Source organism: Filicampus tigris, chromosome 3, assembly GCF_054856515.1.
Source record: "Filicampus tigris isolate MCC_2025a chromosome 3, RoL_Ftig_1.0, whole genome shotgun sequence".
Taxonomy (NCBI): domain Eukaryota; kingdom Metazoa; phylum Chordata; class Actinopteri; order Syngnathiformes; family Syngnathidae; genus Filicampus; species Filicampus tigris.
In genome coordinates, this window is record NC_141219.1 from 23,321,924 (window position 1) to 23,345,143 (window position 23,220).

At 40.8% G+C, this 23,220-nt stretch overlaps 1 protein-coding gene across 2 annotated transcripts; it reads right to left on the reverse strand.

Moving 5' to 3' along the window:
* Positions 1-2,167: 2,167 nt before the first annotated feature.
* Positions 2,168-22,182, reverse strand: LOC147150341 (CD151 antigen-like). 2 transcript variants are annotated; one of them, XR_015086302.1, is made up of 9 exons: positions 21,982-22,182; positions 19,738-19,822; positions 15,832-16,023; positions 7,436-7,510; positions 4,754-4,858; positions 3,630-3,788; positions 3,423-3,509; positions 3,192-3,327; positions 2,168-2,910 (listed from the first exon to the last, which is right to left on the reverse strand). XR_015086302.1 is itself a non-coding variant. In XM_086026773.1 (8 exons), the coding sequence occupies exons 2-8, from the start codon at positions 19,819-19,821 to the stop codon at positions 3,268-3,270; spliced, it is 762 nt and encodes a 253-aa protein (XP_085882899.1). In that variant the 5' UTR covers position 19,822; positions 21,982-22,182; the 3' UTR covers positions 2,168-3,267. The 2 variants fall into 2 exon arrangements, 1 of the variants encoding a protein (XP_085882899.1); XM_086026773.1 differs by having other exon boundaries at positions 2,168-3,327.
* Positions 22,183-23,220: the final 1,038 nt, after the last annotated feature.

Genomic DNA, 23,220 nt, shown 5'->3' on the forward strand with positions numbered 1-23,220 from the left:
TAATCTTAAATATAGGATTTTATATACTTGACCATATAATTGACTCATCAGCCAAACGAAAAGTAGTTTCCGAACGCTCCTCGGTTATGCTGTTAATTACGTCATGACTTTCAAAATAAAATGTTTTTCAGGCTCGGATAATAAATGTACTGTACGGAAGTACTGTACTTTTTTTTTCCTCCTTTCTTTCATTTGTGCGGTCCGCCATGGCCTGGTGGTTGGGGACACCTGCCATAGCTGACATCCTGTGGTGGGGTTGAGCCCAAGTAATGCACACCACGTCACCTCAGTTGCCTCAAGACAGCAACACGCTTGCGTTGTTCTTAGCACGTCTCCCTCACTGTCTACAGGTTCCAATATAGAGAAATGGATCCTTTAAAATGTCATCCATAATCACAAATAATCAATTTAATTCATAGCAAACAATTAATCGATTACTGTGCCTATCCCTAGAAACACCCAAACCGTGAGCATGCCCGGATGTTGTTTTGACAGAAAATGTTGTAACTCACAATAAATGGAGGTGCTATGAAGGAGATAAGAATGAATGATCTTGAGCCCACAGTCAGGTTTAAAGCTCAATATCATGGCGGCAATGGCAAACTAATAGTTTGGGTGTTCCTTGCCCATAGGTCAGATGAGGAACACCTACACTCTGCTTATCCTGTCACCAGCTATACACAAAGAAACACGCACAAAGATTCCTGCTGGCCATTTGTCATGCAGGCATGCAAAAGTCCAATCAGCTTCCAGGAAAATCAAGTGCGGAGGGGAGGCGAAGGGTGTAAAAGGCTCCCCTATCTGAAAATAGCAGACCTCTTATACAGGAGATGACGTGCAGCCAACAGACAACTGCATAGGCAGTACTGGAAAGATATTTTAGAAATGTCATAGGCCGGCATTATTAGCATAGCATTTGTGTTAGCTGTCACATGCAAACAGGCAGCGTCCTGCGCACCTGCCCAGTGAGGAAGACGAGGGAGACTTATGGCGTTGACCAGCAGGGAACATTACTTGGGGAACACTTGTTGTTCAAAGGCTTCCGACGTCTGTTTGAAGTCAGAATTAAACAACAAGTGAAGTCAAGGCGAGGGCCGCAGATGTCTTCTTGTTGGAAGCGCTCTGATGAAATTAGCACGTGTTGATGTACTTTCGCTGCGATGAGCACATTAACTCTGCTACCTCCCGCCACGGATAGAAAAAACACCTGCTCGTTTTGTAAAACAAGACTCCGGTTTCACAGGGTGAGCTTGATGTAAACTGCAGGAGAATTGGGATTTTTGTGCGTGTGCTTAGTTCCCACCCCCCACTGTTGCCGGGAGAAGTTTGCACAGGGACTGAGATTTGACTTATTTTTTTATTATTAAAACTGCACAGCGGAAACCAATTATTCCACTGTAGGCACAGGGTGTAATTTGATTTCCGACAGGGTAGTAACAAAAGCACAGAGACGAGCTGAATTTCAGTCAAATTAACATTCTACATACATATTCAAACCAAAAAGGATCCATTTGTTATTACGGTATGTACCACTTTTACCATCATTTTGAATGTGCGAGGGTCAATTTCTTCCTGCCTATTTTAGGGAAACGGAACTATTGGAAGAGAGGTAATCCTGAATAGCCTCCGGGTGTTTTTGCACACGCTCACCAGCTGTTGAGTTGATGGAAGTGTGGAGGCTGCCGCCTCCCCGCGTTTGCACTCAAGCACTGCTGCAGCCGCAGTAACACTGCTGACACACGGTCAGCATATCACACGAGGTCACAACAATTGAATGCGCTGAACATAAAGGCAGAGTAGCGGACATGGTATATAGGTAATAGACAGTGGCGCAGCAGCCTTCAGGGAAATGACTCACAATATGAAGCAACAGCCCCGTGGCACAGTGACATTAGGGAATTGATTAATACACTAATGCACCTGTAAGCCTATGACAATCATGTAGGGGCCACTGCTTACAGCCAAGCTGACCTAAAGATATTTTGGACTTTTTCTGCCTTTAAGGGGCTGGCCAGACCTGCCGACTGACAGGTGAAGGACACTTAAAAGACACTGTTGCAGTGCACATTATCAACATTTATTTTTTTTAGATGGGTGATATTGATCCTTCTGTCTGGATAAACTGCTACTAGCTTCTGACTTGAGGAACAAAAAAACAGTAGAAACATTTAGCGATTTTGGTGGATATTTATTAAATGGATAGGTGTTCTTGGCTATGACAGATGACATATTTGTGATCAGTGTTCAGCTGTTTTTTGAGGAACAAGGTTATTGATGCAAAAGAATCTCAATGTAATACAACAATATTGATCTCATGAAAAGTAAACAAAATCTTAACTTAAAAAGACAATCTATAAACAGAATTGATTTGTCAGGGTGTTTGGTCAAGCCGCAGTAGATGTGCACAGAGGTCAGTGTCTATTTTTGGCATCAGTTGTATAAAAAAAAAAAAATTACAGTGAAATATAAAATTGGTGCTTTTTGGCACATTATTACATCACATCAGCCTTGCACGTTAGGCTCGATCTAAACTGTTAAAACGTTGGCACTCGTGTGTTATTACAGTGCTGGTGCTGTGATGCTGGTGATGAAAGTGCAGTCATTGTACCGTCAGTCTTGGCAGATAAAGTGTCCTTGCCAACACACTGGGGAGAAAAGCCTGATCGAACAGTGGCACGCTGCTATGTGAAGACACATTGGGCAATAAAGGCTCAACTACAGTAATAGCTCACAGGTAAAGAGTGTTACAGAAAAATGGACATTTACAGAGTCTAAAAACAGTGGTACAACTTAGTGTTGAGTTTGAAAAGGTCACCATGGAATTCATGTTTCAAATGCAGCGAGCGAGTGGTTAGCTAACACGGAAACGGGATGCTGCAGCAGGTGAGGTGGGCTTGTTCAAACTTGCGGCTGGAAAAAGAAGTTTTGTCACCAGGTTTTAGTCCGCAAATCGAGCCACCGCACTGACATTACAAAACATTCACATCACTGTATTGTACCTTGAATTTCCACAGAGGGTTTCCCTCACTACATTAAATATTCAGAGGCAATAATCCCAACGGTTTTGTCTCTTACAGATTTCTTTCTCAGTGCTTGTAATCTTGCCCTAATTACTTATCATAACCTTAATAGTTTTTCCACCCAACCACTATAAGGAACTCAGATCAGATCAGTATCATTTAATCCCTCACCTCCCTCCACGAGAACAGAAGCAATGAGATATTTGAGTATGTCAACGAGGTGACTTCCTTTGTCCCCGTTGCTTCTTTAGTAAGGCTCCGACTTGAGACGGCGGTACAGGCAGCATGTAAACACCATCCCTATTATCTTAATGTCGCACGGAGAAAAAAAAAAAAAAAAAAAAAAGTAAATATACATGTATTCATTATTTTTGTCTTTGAACAAGTGATGTTTTTGCTTACCTGTACACAGGCAAGCCCAACTCCCACCGATCCAATGATCTTGAGGTGGTCCTGGATAAATTCCTCCAGTTTTGAGATACAGCCACCCTAAATGAAAAACTCAAGTCCTTATGCTGTAACCGGCCATGTACGAGCGCAAACACATACTATGTTTATAATTTGGATTAAGAATGGCACCTGGACCACCAGCACCTGGCACATACTCACCTCAACCTTGTAGATGTTGGAGGGGTGCCCCCCACGTCCACACAGCTCGGATGGAGTCTTACAGCAGCTGTCAGGCACCACCCTGCCATTTCCATCGTTGGAGCGGATCCAGACACTCTTTGCCCAGTCCGATGAATTGTTGCTCCCGCAGCACTTGAACTGACAGACATAGAATACATCAGCGTACATTAGGAGAGAAAAAAAAACAAAAAAAAAACGTATGACTTCTTATAACCATAGATCAGAAATGATGCTCCAAAAACATCGCTACGATCAAAATCTTCAATGGCTGTATCAGTGCTGTGCCTCAAAACCTGCACTAAATGCCATGACCAATGATCCATGTAACACATCATCTATCCATCCATCCATTCACTGTATCCATCTGTCTGGGGCGCTTTCAATATAGTTTGATCAATAAAGGTGAAGACGTTCCACCCTGAATTTCTGTTAGAAAAATCAACACATTTTACTGATGGGTAATGTAATTTCCAGATTACAAAAAAGCCCCAGCAGCTACATTTAGCCATAAAAACAAATTTGTACATACACTGGCCGCGTCATATCAATAGCCGCGGGTCTCCACGTTGTAACATTGTAACTATATACTATATCCTCTATATTCACCCCGACACAGTTGCAAACCGCTACGCACACACACTTCCAAATTTGTCTATCACTGTCCGCGTGCGCACTGCAACCGCAAATGGCTGATGAATATTCAGTATGAGGGCGGACTCGGACAGTTTCATTGGTCCACTGTGACGTGCTCGGTTAGCTCAATGGTCAGATGTGAGGAGAATTTGAGTAAATCTATTGACAGCTTGAAGCTCATCAGTAAAAATTCATAAATAAACCGCATCACATTAAAAGCCGAAGGGTTGAAAGCGTAGGAAAATAGGGAGCGGCGACTTATAGTGCAGAAAGTACGTTATTTGAATTATCGGTAGTTGTTATCACTCAAATGGTAACAATCGTTTCTAAGAAATGCAAGGAGATATTGTGAAGTACTAGAAACTTTTAATGCCATTTCATTTCACGGAAAATTTACACCGAAATCAAGGTGCAATACTCGTAATTCCAAAGGTTCAACATACATTTTCTTTCCGTATGCAAAAAGTTACCTCCTGTTGTAGTTTATCCACAGCACTGGTAACGTGCTCATGAGTCTTCTGCTCATACTTCTGGATCATGGTCTCCCTCAGGTTCTGTTTCAGCTCCTCATTTAACTGGCCACAGACACAGACAAATGCACACACAACTCACGATCCCGCCACACAATTCATCACAGTCCAGAACAGAACACAGCGAGTAATGTAACGAGTTGCAACTTTTAATTTGGGCAAAAATGAGATTAATATGCTGTCTTCGTGATGCACGTTCTGGACGACGGTTCTAATAGATGGAGATGAAGTAGGTGTGTTTGTGTTGGGGTGTCTTATGTATGTTTTGTTCTCAGGAATGCTCAGTGGCAGAGCAGGGAGGTCTGGAGGGACTCAGTTTCTATGGCAACAAGCCAGTGGGGAAACCACTGTAAATCAAAGCATGACAGAAATATCAAGGCAATGAATGATGGGAGGAAATCTAGAGGACAGAGTGCCATTAGAGGGAGGGGCGAGAGAGGAGCAAAAGAAAGGGGCAGACGCTTCAGCACCTGTTCACACCTGAGGAAGTGAACAGTTAAAGAGTCGACGCACCTCATTTGCCTTGCCTAGATTGTTTATCTCTGTCGTGTTTTACAATTCAAGTTGACTTGATTTGAGCTATTTCCCCAACGCGCAGCTAGCAGGTCATTGAAACACAGACTCATGTATTGGAGCTTGCCCCAATATTAACAACTACTTGATTTAGTTTACATTCAAAATGGACAAAATGTCTCCCTCTCTCTTACAGAGAGCAGCTGACCAGACGGTGTTTACCTTTGCAAGAATGTGTCTACGTGGGAAATGAGGACATGGAAGAGCACTGATGAGTTGAACAAAGCCTCTCCTAACACCTGTGGCCCACGATTCAATCCAAATGCAAGAGGAGAAGGTGCACCTCAAGCTGTTACCGAAGGTTTTACACGTGTCCCCTTTGGAAATCAACTTTGTCCTTGACAGATGGCAACACCCGAACACTCCCAAATAACTTCATCTGCAGCACACGCCAGGTGCCATCTTTCTCATTTTGCTTGTTCCAATAGTAGGTGCTGACCTCTGGTGTTGCACGCTGTGCACTGCAACACAGAGCAGCAAATAGCTTCTATGGAAAAGCATTGCACAGGGATGTGCGTCATCCACAGAATTCCTTTTGTCTTAAATAAGACGTCACGACATGTGCATACTTCATTTTTGATTATACTTTATAGGCACGCATTTCATCTCGCATTTGTTTGTTTTTTTTTTTGTTCTAAGTGAGAGGCAAATAATGTAAAGCAGTCTAAGATCAAGTGCAGAGTGCATCTATAAAAGAGAAGGGAAATAAAGGAAGAGAAACATCACCCACATTGGAGGGACAATGGCTACATTACGTATGACAATGATGGATGGTGTCGAGTAGTGTGTGCGCAGGCATGTGTGGTTTTATGCAAAGCGGCGATACTTCCAATACGATGAAGCGCTAAAAGACATGACGCGCCTCTAGAAGGCATGACGAAGCTTCTTCTCCAAGCAGCATCAAAGAACGGGCCTCATTTAAAAGTGAATTGAAAAAAAATTCAAAACTGTGAATAATAATTTCAGAAGATACAAAAAGTTATTTCGCTCCAGTGTGCTCGCTGAAAGCAAAGCAGTGTTTTTGGAACATAAAATAGTGAGTTTGACTCATGTTACACTACTTTTGTTGCTCTGATAGGATATTATATGACCTTTTTTTTACCCAATAAAATCCTCCTTTGTTATTTTCAACAAGTAATCATAAAAACAAAATGAGCAGAAAACAATAAGGCAAAATGACTGAACACTGCTCTGCAGCTTGCCAAATGAGCCTTACGGACACTTTAGAAAAGCTTTTTCATGAGAGCTTTTAGCACCCTCACTCGTTTTCATAGATGAGGATTGATTTAGCTCATGTTAAGAGTCATAAAAAGTGAATAAAGAAGACAGAGCTCTTAGCAGAGTTCAGCGACTGATTGCGTGCAGACAACTTGTGTATTGGAAACAAGGAATTTATAACGAGCAGCACACTTATCGACAGACCAAAACAGTGAGGCCTTCGGCCTCGCCAGGCTGGGATGCCGATGGAAAATAATACTGTGCTAACTTATCGCAACATGAATGCAATGGGAAAAATGTGCAGCAAGCCTAATGTTAAGCTGTGCCGACGAATGCTGTCAGCTTTAGTTATGTTTCACATTTTATACAGCAAAGAAACACAGCAGTGTTTGTTCAACATCCAGTGGGAGAAGTAGTACTGTATTCTCTTTAGTGTTTTTTTTTTGTTTGTTTTTGCAAACTAGTGATACTGTAAATACTTAATTTCAACAAGTTGTCTTCGGTTTCATCAGTTATTTTTTTATTATTATTTATTTTTATTTACGTCTTTTAAAAGGCTGGCATTTCCTTCCTACAATGGGTTCGTTTTAGAATAATACAGCGGCTGCTCCAATAACAGCACGACTGATTGATTGCATGTCAAGATTAACATGGGAAATTATTCAAGCAAACAGCGCTGGGTACACACACACGGATTTTTAAAATAAAAAACAAAACACTTGCAATAATGTGATAAGGCCATGCCCCTTTTGCTGACCAGTACTTTAGCCCCCAAGGTGCATTGTAAAATAATGAAACAAGATTTTGGATGAGTTTACGGTTCTCAATTACCTGCCGATAGTAGATGTAAGCCAGGACACCAGCCAGGATCTCCAACAGGAAAATACACAGCAGCAGGACAAAATACTGGAGACAGATAGAAAAAAATGTATGTAAAAGTCATGAATATTCAGAGAAAATTGTATACTGTATATACATACATACATATATAACACTGCTAGAAAAGTAACTTAACTGCGCTTTTCAAAAATGTGGATTCAGTTATGCATTAAACATACAACATCACTCACCAAGGGTACTGGACAAAAGTGAAAAAAAGATGTCTAACTTCGTCAGTAAGGTAAATGAGTGACATGAACTGAACTGTGCAAGCCTCCACTTGTACACTCGCAACATGAGGGGTTCTGCCACGATTACACGGGCGGCCGAGTGTCGGCCACTAGTTTTGCGGCGACAATAGAAGTTGCGCAACCCATCAAATGCACAGAAGCTTTAACACAGATGAAAAATCAATTTACGGGTTTAAACGACAGAGACAGTGCCGCCCGCTGCCAAGACATAAACAGTATATATACAGGACATATATATTGTGTTTTACAACAATACTTAACCATATTTACAATTAATATGTACTTGTGGATGAAATAAGTTTAGCCTGTAGTAAAGACTTTTGTGAGCTGTGCACATGTGGCCGGGTCCATTCAAGTGAACGAGAGTGATTCTTGTCTTTCAATATATCCCCATTTTTGCCATCTTTGCCGCATTTGGCTCCCGGGCCGGACTTTGGACATGCCTGGCGTAGTTGAAAAGCGAGCACACAGGGCGGGACCGAGATGTTTCGGGATAAAACCGGTACAATGGAAATGGGGCTGCAGTATGTCACAGGTGTCAACAGATCCGGCAGGCAAAAGCATTTTATGTGGCTCGCAAAGGCAAATCATGTGTGTCGATTCCATGTGTCTTGTTTCTTCACAAAACTGAAATATAAGATATTGCAAATATTTGGGCACCAGTAGCCCTTTAAAATAAAGTGGAAAATAGCTGAAAAAAACAATTATTGCTAGGCTTCTGTTTTCAAAACTCGTTATCCGTGAATATGTGATAATATAAGTTGCTCATACATTTGTATGGGTTTACAGACATAACAGCCCTCCGAGGGAAATCATAACTTACAACGTGGCCCACGACAAAAATGGGCTGTGATTGGTGAAAGGACCCATGGCAGTTTGAGGGAGGATTGATCACAATTAAAAGGCAAGAAAAGACCATGTCAGACTAAAACCTTGAAGTTTTGAGCCGAATCATTTGAGCCGATTAGATTTCGAACTGGTGAGTCTAATGCTCAGCAGTTTAGGATGCAGTTTGGAAGTAAGTTTGGGAAACACAGACTACATTATTATAAATACGTACCGTACTTGAAAGTGCAAAACGTCACTCAACGTGAATAAACTGAACAGAAATGTACTGTCACATGCAAGGACAATGGACTAGCTATTTAAAAAGAAAATTGTGCAATCAACCCGTGAAATAGTACAAAAAATAAAACATATGGCTAATATACTGTAGAACCATCTCAACGAACACACAGAGTGAGTCAGTGTGACAGAGAAATTGTTGTTGGCTGCAATGCAGAGGCGTCCTACTCCAGAGAACTCGTCCTGATCATCTAGCAGGCATCTTAAGGTTACAGTGTAATTACTGCCAACATGACTCAGCAGGCTGATTCACAGGGCTGCAATTCAACTTCCTTACCATCTGTGTCTGACTTTACCTCCTCATCATGATGAGGCTAAAGCAGATACATCTGGACATTTGGCTCGTGTTGCCTGCCTTTTTTAAGCATTGACTACTGCTCTTTCAGCTTACCGCAAAACGCATTTGTATCATGATGGAGTAAAATAGGCGACTGTTGTGCGGCACACAAACAACGCAGATTGAAAAGAAGGTGCTACAGCACATGGACGTCTAACATGTTTTGGCTCCCACTTAAATGTGAATAATTGTCATAGTGCATTCATTCGAAACTCTATGCCACTTGGAATTACTGTTTGGAAAAATCTGATGTTCATAAACTAACATGGTGCAGTTACATGGAGTACAAAATCTCTAAAAGAAACTACATACTGAGTAATGTTTAGGAGCATTTCTCATCACGATTCAATATTTTATATCAGACATGTTTTCACCCAGGCAGCCAAGTGCATGTTCTGTGTGGGTTTTCTCTGAGTGTTCCAGTTTCCTCCCACATTCTAAAAACATACTATGTTAGTTTCATGAAAGACTCCAAATTGTCCATGTCCAAGTGTGGCTGTCTATATGTGCCATGCGACTGACCGGCAACCGGTGTGGAGTGTATCAGGCCTCTTGCTCAAAAGTCTGCTGGGATAGGCTGCAACTCATCCATAACCCTAATGAAGACAAGCAGAGTAGAAAAAGATGGATGTGTTCCTCCTTCCAGCCTAATCTGGAGAGGCTGTATGCTCACACCGCCTCCACTCGGAGGCACCGTGTGATGCACACATCTGTATTGATTGCTTCATGACTCGTGTCTTTTTGAGAGAATTGTGATCAGTATGACATATGCCAAACTCTTCTGGGTGTCATCTCTTCAAAAACAAGTCATGAGTCCGCAGCGCAAAAAGGGTGGTAAACCAGGCAATCGACATTGTGACCTATGAAGCTGAGCTGTCGTTCACCTTTTCTTCAGCATGCAGCTCTATCAACCTAAGGCCTCACTTAAAAACAATACTAATCACTAAGGGGGTGTAAGAAAAAACGGTTTGAAGCGGAAAAACATTTTTTGATTTAAAAGGTGCCAGTGCATCGAATCGAACCGAATTGTTCCAGTTTGAAATAGATACAATCGTCTTTTATTGGAGAGACATATCTTAGGAGGAATTGGCAAATTTACAGTACTAACAAATTCATTGAAATGTTTGTAAAATAACAACAAAAAATGTAATTGCATCCCACAACTGAGCCACACTATATCGAATGGAATCGTAATCTCACTGAGTCGAACCGAACTGAATCAAATCGAACCGTCCTTGAATTGTTTCGCATCTAACATATCGAAAACCAAATGGAATCCTTTTTTCGGAGAGATGCACACCGCTATTAATCACTCAAGTTGAATTTCAATTTATACTCTGCCGTATGACAAAAAAGCTACACCCTCACACACAGAAGCAGACAACACACAAAGAGGCATCGTGGTGCAGTAAGGATACAGTCACTCTAGAATCTCTCCAACAACTAGTTAAAATGGAATGCCCGCTCAGTGTCCAAAAGCCTCCAAGTCCTTACAGATGAGATATTTTAGGAAGACAGCCAGTTCATCAAGACAACTAAATTATTTGTATATGGTACCTATTGAGTAACCTGAAACGAATGAAGGTGCTCTAACAAGAATTTGCAGTCTTTTCTGGGAGCGCATGTAGACAGCAATAGTTTCTCGTCTCCCACAATCATTACACTGAATTATTTGTGAGTCTGCTGACACATACCACACCCTTCTTCCTGTGGGTTAGCGGGATCAATTAGTCTTTGTTCTTCCTCCTTCATGAAAAAGAAACGATATGTTTTCAAAGCCTTACCGCAGTAAAGTGACAAAGAGTCAGCTGGTTACGTTTCAAACCTGTGACATTTAGATAACAGAAACGCATATCAGCAATCACGGCTGCTCATGTACTCCTTGGTAAGGCAGCGTATACTCCTAGCAAACAGGAGCTCCATGAATCAGCCGCTTTTCTCCCTTATGTTTGCCCTCTTTAACGATCTCGATAGCATCTCTCCTTGGCGACAAGTTCATTCCATCACTGTGATTCACCGTCCTAATCTTAGCTTTTCAGGAAGCACGGGGCATTTGAAAATACACAAGATACACACTCACACACCCCAACAGTTGTTTTAAATCACATAATCAGAACAGCTTAGGGAACTTATTTGACTGTTTACACAACAAAGTCCCTTCAGTGATGTTTTCCCCGAACTCTAATTCCATTTCTGGTAGCCTTTTAAATCTGTCAACGAACCGGGATTCCCTGTTCGTTTTGGCTGGTTAAAAAAAAGCACAAGGCCAGAGATAGAGTGGGATTTGTACACATTTTAGACATACAATTTAAGTTGTACATTGTGGTGCGCTGGCTGCTGGGTAATAAAAAAAGATCATCAGATGCAAGATGCATCAGAAAGGCTTGAGTAGTCCTATTAAAGGGGCACTTGGATGAGCTTTAACATTGGCACTTACATAATAGGTTTGCATGTAAAAATGACATCAGTACTAAAATGCCCACCTCAAAAGACTCTGTAGTGATTTAAGGGCTTTTTTGGTGATTAGCTTTACGATAAATTTCCCCGCCCCTTTTTGGGGCGTGGCTTATGTTATGTTTTCAGTTTCAGCTGTCTACGTCATGGGAGGGAGCCAAGCGTGGTAATATTGCTCGCTTTGTCAGTTCTGTTGTCTAAAACGGCGACCGATCGTCACCAAAATGCAGATGCACATTACTACTCTTGTCAACTTCAACCTGTGAAGATATAAAAGTGTTCTGCACAATAGTTTGGATTTATTGACATAAAACGTGATCTCATTACGATCACCTCCACAAAATCAAAAATACCGTGGCGATCGCCTCTCCATTTACACAGGCTGAAGCGGACGAGAGCATGAATGCGCACACAAACCCCGACTGGTTTATATTTCGGACATTTAGCGACGCTAAACTCGTGTCAACTCTCGGGAGGCAGACGGCACCTGGCAGTGGGCAAGCAATCAGGCAAGCATGGATCTTTATCCCCCCTCCCAGCTAATAACAGTACAGCTAATAGCAACAACTAGCTTCAGGCCGTTAAAACAAAAGGCGTTAGCACAACAACATTAGCTCCTTACTGTCCTCATGTCGCGGGGTTGCCTCCCAAGCAGTCACGTGCGCTGTCCGACACCGCTTGCAGCCGCCAGCTTCGGCCAGAGTGAAGCGGCGTGAGAGTGAGGTAAGACCTCATCGCACAAGCGTCAATGTTCAGCAAACAAAAAGTTCCAGCGAGGAGGCTGACTGCACAGCCGCATTGGAACGTACCGTTTTGGCCGTTACATTCCACGGCGTGTTGTCGGTCGAAAAACTGTGACCATTCCTCATGCAAATAAATGTGTACGTCCACTAATTCTCACTTCAGTCTCTGTAAATATCCTGACTGGTGTTAAATGCCTTGCTCGTCCTAACCGTGATCAGCAAAGAAGCAGTGTTTTTTTTTTTTTTTTTTTTTTTTTTTTTTTTTTTTTAAGCAAAGAAGCGGTGTGTGCTGGTCCCAGCATAAATCTATGTAGCTCTGCTCACTTCCACATTTCATCATTCTCATATAAATCAGCCACGGAGAGATTAATCATTTTGATATGTTGAAGTGGTCATTAGTAAGGATGTCCACATAAATTTTGGTGTCAATTGATCACCGTTTTTGGACGTTATAAGCAGTGAAAGTACAATGATTTCCAATGGAGAGTTTGTAATCGGTTCCTCCAGTGACTCCGACCGAACAAGGATAGAACGGTAGGAGGCGCGGCCATTCTCCTCATTAACAAGGGGCGTTATTCATGGCGTCACTTATTTCCTAATTTCTCCCAAATTTATTGATAAAATAGAAAATGACAACTCTTTCCATTTTCCTGATCAAAAAATATATAAAAATGAACTTGTTAGTGAAAACAAGGCCATCCCGGCCCAACCGTCCCTTCAAGGGGGAGAAGAGCACTGCACCCGTTATTAAAATAGACATTAAAAAAAAGCTCAACTGTGCAATAGTGATGCTTCAGGAAACATCTTTCTTATAAGGAGCACGAGAAGCTAAGGAGAGAATAGGTAGGCCAGCGATGGAGCTCCTCATACCAAAAGGGGAGAGAACGGCAATTCTCTCCAGTAAAGCTGTTTATTTCTGTCATGCGAAGAGTTTAAGTGATAAAGAAGGGTGATACTGATTGGTAGTTGGCAGAATATTATAATAACCCGACTCAATCTATATGCACCAAATGAGGACAACCCAAACCTCTTTAAGAATATTGCATCATTGATAGCAGATAACGCTGAGGGAATTGTCCTAATAATGGGAGAGTTTAATTGTGTTTTGAGAGCATATATCCATGAATTTCCTGCTGACTCGGGTTCTAAATCCCAGACAACACTGAATACAATGATGGGTCAATTAGGATTGGAAGATGTTTGGCACCATTTACAACCCAAGGATAAAGATTTGACCTTTTTCTCACAGTACATGGTTACCACTCGCGGCTAGATATGTTCTTGATGTCTGGGCTGGATTCGGTTAGAGCTACTCAATGTAATACCAAAGCAATCACTTTCTCTCGCACCCAGGGCTCGACACTGCGACCATTATGCTCGCAAATTCTCCCATTTTTTTCAATTTGTGCTGGTCAGGGATGATCCGGTCATGCTTTCTTGGCACCCAAGTCCGAGTCTTTGGTTTTAAGTATCTGCCGATACCGAGTCACGATCCAATACTTCGGCAATACATAATGCCCATCTCTTATTGGTTCATCTCAGAACTTGTTTTATCAGGTCCGTTTTTTGTACTGAATCTCTTTGTGGCTTTAGAATAAAATTAACAATACTAATAATACAGGCACTATAGCCATGAAATTTACACTAATTGAATGTTAACTTTAAACACAATATATATGATTATGCAGGACGCTTTATAAACATGTATTTTCATGTAATTGACTGAAGCCAATTTGGATTAATGGCCGATATAAGCAATACCATAGAATGACAGATTCAGTTTGATAAATGTTATTTATTTCATGGTAAAAAACACGTTTACATCATTATTTATAGGCTTGTGCAGGCTAAAATGAAGCCATGCAGCTACGTAGTTGTTGGTTACGTGCGCGACTTCTCTCATCTACAAACGACGCTATTGATTTATGACCTCACTAAATGCAACGATTGGGAAACAAGCTTGCTTGTTACCAAATAATTTACACTCCTTAAACTTATATTTGAAGTTATTTCGTTTGAACGTGCCGCAATTGCTAACCTGTCCGTCGCACTCTCAAGCTCTCTCAACACTTTGACGATGCCGTTTAGCGAGGAGGCGTCTATATCAGACTTATTTAAGGAGTATATCTTTCGTCCAACACACCTGATTCAAAGGTTGAGGATCATTATCAGGTTTCTGAAGAGCTTGCTGAGGAGCTGATCACTCAGGTGTTAGAGATGGAAAACATCTAAAGTATGCAGAACAGCGGCACTCGAGGATTTGGACATCCCTGCTTTAACCTTTAATAAGAGGTCAACCCAACTATGGAAAGTCAAATAAATTGGCCAATAAAAAGATTAAATGAATGCCTTACAAACTTGCAAACAATGTGCTTAGTAGGGCTGGGCGATACGGATGTAAATGTTTCGCACCTACAGTATTTTTTGAGTCAATATTGATAATTATTGGGTTTTTTCCCCATTTAAAATGAAACATACGTATGCCAAGCTCACACTCGCGCATGCCGCTTATTCTTCTGTGGTTCAGCATTTCTTCTTTGCTGGTTTGGCAGACGAGGTTAAAAAAAACATTTGTTGTGCGTTCAAAACACACTTTAGTGCCCCAAATGTCCTCTGAGGTGCTTGTAATTGTGGCACAAATTTATTGTCAAGCCGTTGTTGACACATATATTTGCCTTCATTCAATGTTCATCCAATGTAAGTGAACGAATACTCTCTTGCAGTGCGCAAATCATCGTTGACCAACCGTCTTAGGACTACTTTATCTTTTTAGCGGACTCATTATTGCCATTGTCCATTCATATTTTACTTGCTGGATTTTACCTTGAGTGCGATGCCGGTGTCGGATAAGGCTAACTACTGCTAGCATGTCAAAGACAAGAACTCCTCTACTTGTACACCATGGCTCCATCCACGGGTTTTTAATGGGGTTATCATGCATAATATAATTTAATTGTAAGAGTTGTACTGAGTCGAGTGGTCATTTATTCGAGCAAAGTTACGGCGCTCGCTCGCTAGCGCACGGCCGCCGGGCCCACGAGCATGTTGAGTTAACAGCTTCTTCTTTGGTTTAAACGGTTCTTCTTCATGTTTGGAGGCGGAAGCGCTCTGCCTACATCACGCACCATGCTGCGATCGGGTTTGTTTTTCTTTTTTCTATTGAACGTTTTATCGAAGGCATTTTCTATTGGTATCGATCACGTGTCAATACACATCGATATCGAATTATCGGCCCGAATTATCGGCCCGGCCCTATATTAAGTACAATTTCTAATGATATTGATCAGGTGTCTATCACGATATATATTGATATTGAATTACTGCACAATCCACACTCTTTTCCTTTTGGTGGTTCATGTGCAGTCTGCTGTCTTTTTGGTTGTCGTGTGGATGTTCAACAGTAGTGCACAGCGTGCAGCCTGTGACACCGTCTCTTACCACTTGCAGTAGCCTCCTCTGCTCCTTGAAGGTGGCACAGCATCCCAGAACGCCTGTTACCATGACAATGGCTCCAGCGAGGACCAGTATGTAGGCAGAGGCAGCATATGTCATGGAGGGTAGAAGGCTGATGTAGTCGCTCTTTTCAACCAAAGTCCAAACACCCACAGCCATCACAACGCCCCCAGCAAGCTGAGAGAAGAACACAACATGAGTCAGCTCTCAAGAGGAGGAGGCGTCCGACACTCCTGAAAGTCAACAAATGAATGAGTGTGAACTGAGATACACGGGTTTTATGTCAACACTCAACTTATGCTGTGGAATTAAAGTTATTAAAGTGATAGACAGTCACATCCACTGTGAAAGTCAGTTTATGAGCGTTTTCACCTTCATCGCTTTTCATCAGTAGCAGGTATATGTACAAATGATTTGATATCCGATATCATTATGGTACACGTGTGTGTATTAATATGTTTCGTTATGGCACGTTCGGTTCGGTCCACTTATTTAGCGCGACCTTACGCACGGGCGCTATTGACTGTTGCATGCGGGAGAGGAGAGTGGCGGCACAACAGTGAGAGCCAGTAAAGAGCCAGAGCTCGAAGGTCCCCGCGTACACTGCGGTCTCCTGTTTGGGAACATTCTGGTTTTCCTGTTAAAATCGCCGATGGGGAAAGGTACGTGGTTAAGTCCGAAAGTTGTGTGCCGACATTGCTACATGAGATTGGCGGCTCTGTTGCAGATACTGTAGCAGGTCTAACATGCACGGCATCATCCGACTGTGAATGTTTCTTAGATGAGGGAGCAAAAACGTTCAACTTAAACGGCGTCAGATGTAGTTTAATTATCACGTTTTTATCAATCCGAGTACAACTGCTCACGCTCTTCTTTCTCCGCTGCTCCACTCGCTTGCCGTATGATGGATTCATGAACCTTGGAAACATCACAACTCAGCAACACACAAATCCGACCACAACGCAGATAACGCAATTCGTTCCAATAAACTGTTCAACATGTTTCATCTGTGCGGGCTGCCGCGGCCCGGTCCAAAGTGGCCTGCCATGTACCGGTCCCAGAACCGGTCCGCTGCCAGGTGGTTGGGCTGATGTACGGCATTACGTGGGTGCCACCCAGTGTTCGGACTGAGACACCACTGTTGAAATAAATGTTGCCTCAGAGCAAGATGACAAACTTTTGTTGCTGGTTAAACGGTAGTGGTTAGAGGTATTCCCAAATGTTACCTGAATCACTGTTGTAGTAAATTTAATTCTTTGCACTTCACTATATTCCTTGAAAAGAAGTTGTACAACCACACATTTTGATCGTTTCATTTTATTTATGTATTTATTTCAATTCATTTTATTGTGTGTTCTATACAAAATATGTATTTTATTAACAAATGGAAAAAAGATTATAATAGAATATTGGCACTAGTTTGATGCAATTTTAAGGAAAAATGTTATATTGTGATATTATTTATATTCTATATATTCTTTAAAATTATCAGTCAATGTTTTAATAAAAATGTTATGTATCAAACGTATTAATAGTATCTGTACTTGGGATTGGTGACAGGATTTGAGTACTCGTATTGGTATCGGTTTGAAAAAAAATTGATATCGGACATGCCTAATAAAAATAATTTCTTTTGCAACATTTAAACGCCATAGACTTTGAATTTAGGCTTTTCATTGGCTGTAAGCTACTTAGTAAAATTATAAAAAACAAAATCATGACGTATTTCACTTTCTGTGCACCAATTTACATATTTACGATACTTCAGATCCAAGTTGTCAGTCTTAAAAGAACTCTCACGCAAAAAGTTAAACGCTGTATTTTGTTTCATAGTCGGATGACTGTGCAGCAACACAAGACTAAGTGCATCCTCATGAGGGCCATGTCTATATGGAAATCCCTTTAATAATGGCAAGTCTTTTGCAACACACACCACAAAGATGCCACAAACAGAGACAAGTGTTGTATTTTGTCACAAAACACTACATTTTGACATAACTTAAAGTGGGAGTCAACCAAAACCTATTTCCTTCAAGAATATGCTCTTTGCAGGCCAGGCCCACTAGTTGAAACACGACATTCTGATTGGTCATTACCTGAGCCCTGAGCAATTGTGATGTCATTTTCAGTCAACGGAAGTGACAAAATGGCCGCCCCCAGAGATGGCTAAAAGCAGGTGCATTAACTCTTATTCCAGAAACACAATATTTATCAGAATGTCTTGTCTCAACTAGTGGGCATGCATAGAACATATTCTTGAAAAAAATATGTTTGGGTTGACTTCCCCTTTAAACGGTGTTAGGTTATATTATTTTATTAATACAAATCACAATAAGCCTTATTAGCTACCCCTTATGTTTTCACCAACAAGTCCCAATATCACAATGAGTGGTGCCCTGGTTGGTACACACCAATATTATAGACGAGAAAGAGATCACACTGTTGTCCCTTGCATTTATTTTACAAGTCAAGGTACCATCAAAATTAGTGTGTTAATTTCAATATAATTGCGCTAAATGTTACCCCCTTTAAGAAAGAATAGACTGCATTCTTTTTTCATTCTGTTTTAAGTTTTAGACTGTGATGCATGCAGCTAATAGCAACAAAAGATCCATTCCTTGAGAACTATATTCTTCTATCCATCCATTCTTCCTTTTTTTTATTTATCTTTTTTTTTTTTTTTTAATAAAACCAAACCACAATACAGTAATAAACAAATACCTAATTGCCATCCCAGAAATTAAATGTTCAGCACCCCCAGCTGGTGACAAGAGGTAGTAACTCAGGCACCGATTGGTCTCAGAGATTTGTCAACAGACGGCAGTCAATATACAGTTACTGTACAGTACTCTGTCAGATAACGTAAAGCTAAACTTGCGACCTGCGTTTATCACATCACAAAACGGCATATACTGAACATCAGCAACAATGACGTTGAGAACGGATTTAACCTGTACCACGTCACACGCAGGTGCCTGACACGCGGCCAAGTAAGGGAAAAATAAAAAATAAAACTGTTGTGTAGCTTGCAATGACATGTGCCCCATATTGCTTCTATTTCACCGATCACCACGCTGTGCGTGTGTGTCTGTTGTTTTTGTTTGATATGTTTGGCGCGGTGTCTGCTCATGCGGCGCCTGCTTGTGACGTGAAGGTTACGTTCTCGACGCCGACGAGGGATGGACTGGGACCACGTGGTCAATTAAATATGCCGGACGGAACGCAGTGGCGGTTAGGCGATGCCCATCTGTGAGCAACAATGTGATGACATGCAGAACAAATGAAATAGTTTTGAAAGCTTTGGCATGCCGAATTAGACACTTTCACAGACTGTAAAAGTGAAGAATAATAAACTATGGTTTACAAAATCTTTATTTTTTTATTTTTTTAAGCACAGTTTGCCAACTAATCTAACGTTTTTAATTCAGATGCGTTTCTGATACGTTTCCTGGGAAACGTTTAAATTAAAACTTCAAATTTGGCTTTGAAGAATTCTTTTGATCAGTTACAAAAATAGGCAGCTTGCATTGATTTTGTATGTTGGTACAGGCAATGATTTTTTTTTTTAAATACCTTGTGAAGGGCTCCAGGAAAGTATTATTAGTATATGTATTAGATAGGTCCAGAGCTTGGCATCGCCTAACCGTCACGAAGTTCCAGTCTGCATATTTAGCCGAACCACGTGGGTCGGCTAAATATGCAGACGGGAACTTCGTGACACTTAGGCGATGCCCAGCTCTGGGTAGGTCAACATATGGAAAATTGGCTAAAAAGTTGCGAAATAATTGGGCAAAATAAAATGACTGAAATATCGAAGGTGGTTTTTAAACTTAATTAATTATGCAGAAAGGTATGGAAATATGGTATAACACTTATTACATGGAGACTTACCCAAAAGAGGAAGTTGAATGTGATCAGTAGGTATTTCAGACAGATGGTTCCACATGTTTCTTTCTTCTCTTCATGTGCACCCATGCTGAACAATGAACAAAGCACTCAATAAATGAGGATGTTATGCGCTTGAGGTTTGTTTTGTGAATGAAGACATTGGAAATGCTAGCTATAGAAAAGAATGATGAACAACTCTACTGGAATTTAATTGTTATTTATATCATATACATTACATCATGCTTAGTGTCTAATGTATTATAACGTTTAATGTAACATTGTTTTAAAAAAACGAACAATCAGAAAGCAAGACTGAAATTCAAGCTTAATACATTTAGCATAATGAGATGTTGCACAGCTGCTGCAGTTTGCGGGGGAGGATTAGTAGATCTGTAGTGACTCCATTCTAGCTATTGCTTTATTTCATGTGCACACAGAGATCCATGAGTAAGCATTAAATACAAGCTGAGAGTCATGGGGCTTTTCCATGGATTTTACAACCTTAGTTTGAATAATTCTGTTTCACAATTCATGTCTTGAGCATGGCATTATTGTATGACATTATCAAAACATAAAATACAGGAGGCCCATCACGGAAGAACCCCATTTGCTAACACCCATTTTAACCTCACTCTACCTTGTATTTGCTGATTTGCTAGTCAAGCTTAGACTTGCCTTGCTCCAGCTGCCTCTTATTGACTCTCTTCCCCTCCCTCATCCTACAAATAGTGCTGATCAATTCAGAGAGAGCACATAGTGAATCTGTCGACCATCTGCTGGTGGATGGTCAACACGGTTAGGCTAGCATGTGCCTGGAAATTAAATGCAAACAGGAGCAAATGTTTATTTATTTATTTTTCAGTTATTTAGCGCCAAAGATGATAGAGTTGGGTAAAGAAGGCTATGTGTTTTGTTTGTTTCACACTGGTCCTGTAATATCACTTAAAGTCAAGGTCAAAAATATTGCTTTACAATATGTTCTATGCAGCCCCACTAGTCTAAACAAGGTATTTTGATTAATACTGCTTCAGAAAACAGGTGAGCTGTGATTGGTTGTTACCTGAGCCCTGAGCAACTGTGATGTCATTTTCAGTCGACAGCAAGTGACAAAATGGCCGGACCGAGATGGATAAAAACGGGTGGATTTTGTTTCTTAACTCATATTCCACAAACGCAATTGTAATCAAAAGGCTGTGTTTGGACTAGCGGAGACGCAAAATAATGGCAAGAGATGAAATGGTTATCGGCGTCAATATTTGGCATTTTGACGCTTATCAATCTCCGCCTTAAAAAATAAATACATCTGCTGCCCAATAAGGGATCATCTTGAAATTTGGCATAAAACACAGGAAATGATTTAGGTTTTTTGTTCTTCACTTAGAGAGGAAGTCAAAATGAAAAAAAATCTTGATAATAATATGTTCTATGCAGCCCCACTAGTCCAAACGCGACATTCTGATTGATATTGTATTTGTGGAGTGTGAGTTAAGCAGTAAAATCCACCCATTTTTATCCATCTCAGGTGGTGGCCATTTTGCCATTTGCTGTCGAGTGAAAATGACATCACAGTGAATCAGGGCTCATGTAACAACCAATCAAGGCTGACCTTTTGAATAATTTGATAAAACACTGTCATATAAGTAAATCTAAAAATCTAAAAATGATTGTAGTGTGGTTGTAATTTGCAGTGGTGTAGAATTGCACTGCATCCTGCTGTGCATCCACATCTTTACAAATGCAGAAATTGCTCAAGTTATATCTATCGTATATAGTCCTCCGTGAGCATCTGGGTTATTTCCCATGCTGATGATTAGTTACTAGGTTGTTATAGTTGATTTATTAAAACTCACATCTAATATGATGGTTTGAGCCTCACCTAACGTCTCACTTGTTCAACGGTACAGTCTTGACGTCAAGTCTCATCTAAATTTTAAAACCGTTTGAAATTACAATCAATGCAGTTTGTCTTTAGACTGAATATTGACTGCAGTTGGGTTTTAAACTAAATAAACGACAAGAAATCTTAGCTAAAACCGGCCGGGACACGTCACTGAGCTAACGCCAGTCGCGTCCCGATATTTAAACAGTATATTTTTTATTTTTCAAGTATACTTCACCGGGGTATCAAATATATAAGTGTTGATCAGGGTTATAGACACAGAGGGCGAAAGGACGGCATCTCTGCAAATGGTTGGTAATCCAAATGGCCCGTGTGTGGTAAACCGAGTAAGTCCCGCATTCACTTACCTGATATCTGTGATTGCGGTCTTGAGAGAAGATTGAAATACACACACGAATTGTTAATGTTTTGTTTTTTGTTTTCCCCCACTTGTCCCTTTTGTTTCACAAGTCTGTCGAGTGAGCGAAAACTCTCCCACGGTTGCGAACCTCACAAGCTCCACCCCGGGACACCTTCCGGGACACCGTGCGTCTTTTTCCTGTCCCGAGGCCACAATGTTAGCCTTTCACTAGACTAGATGGTTCTAAATAAAAAACGATTACTGTATTATGTTGTTCCTCTTTTGTAACATTAAAAGTATAAATGAACTGGTCAGAACAACATGAACGTGGTCAGGAAGACGTGTGTACTCACAAAATGCACGATAAGCAGCAGTTTATTAATTCATATTCATTTTATCAACTAAACTTTTAATTGTGCTTTGCTGGAACCCAGAAGAATTTCGGAAGGACCCTTCTAAGTGCATAATATAAAATACTATACATAATGATTGGTCACTGACCCCACCCTACAGTTCTTTTTTTAGCAATATTTACTTTTGTGTTTTGAGTACACAAAAGTGCTCCGCATCATGAGAGTGTACTAATTAATTATGACTAATTATGACAATTAACAGCAGAAGCTTAGCAAACTTTAACGGCCCGTACAGAACTGTGGACTGTAATCACCCTTATTCACCACTGGATGGCAATGTTTTTCTTCAAGTTGTTCGCCCCATACACTCCCATGAAGCATTTTCAATTTGGTCACCCAGTGGTAGTAGCAGGTAGCTCCCAATGCCCACAGTCACCAAATGAGTAGCCCGTGGGTCTGCTCTAAATATAGATCACCTGTGCTGGGACAATGTGAACTCGATCTTGTTAAAGTGAAGTAATCAATTGAAAATGTAAACACTTTTGTTGAGATTTATATAAGTGTTAATACAAAGTTGAATAAACCCTTGAATGATATTTATCAGTTTCCCCACTTTTATAAGTCATTATTATTTTTGGGAGACATAATGGACATCAACAATGTCTTCAGTAAAGACAGTTTATTTTCATCGATTGTCTATGTGAAGAATCTTCACATAGCCAATAGATGAATATAAATTGGTAGCCCTTCACATTAATCAGTACCCACAAATCGTTGGTTGGTGACCCCATTAGACAGTATCTAGTATTCTTATTGTGAGTGGTCATGAATCTGCCCTTGTTATACACGTTGAATGCAATACATACTGTGCCACTTACAAAATCACATAAAAT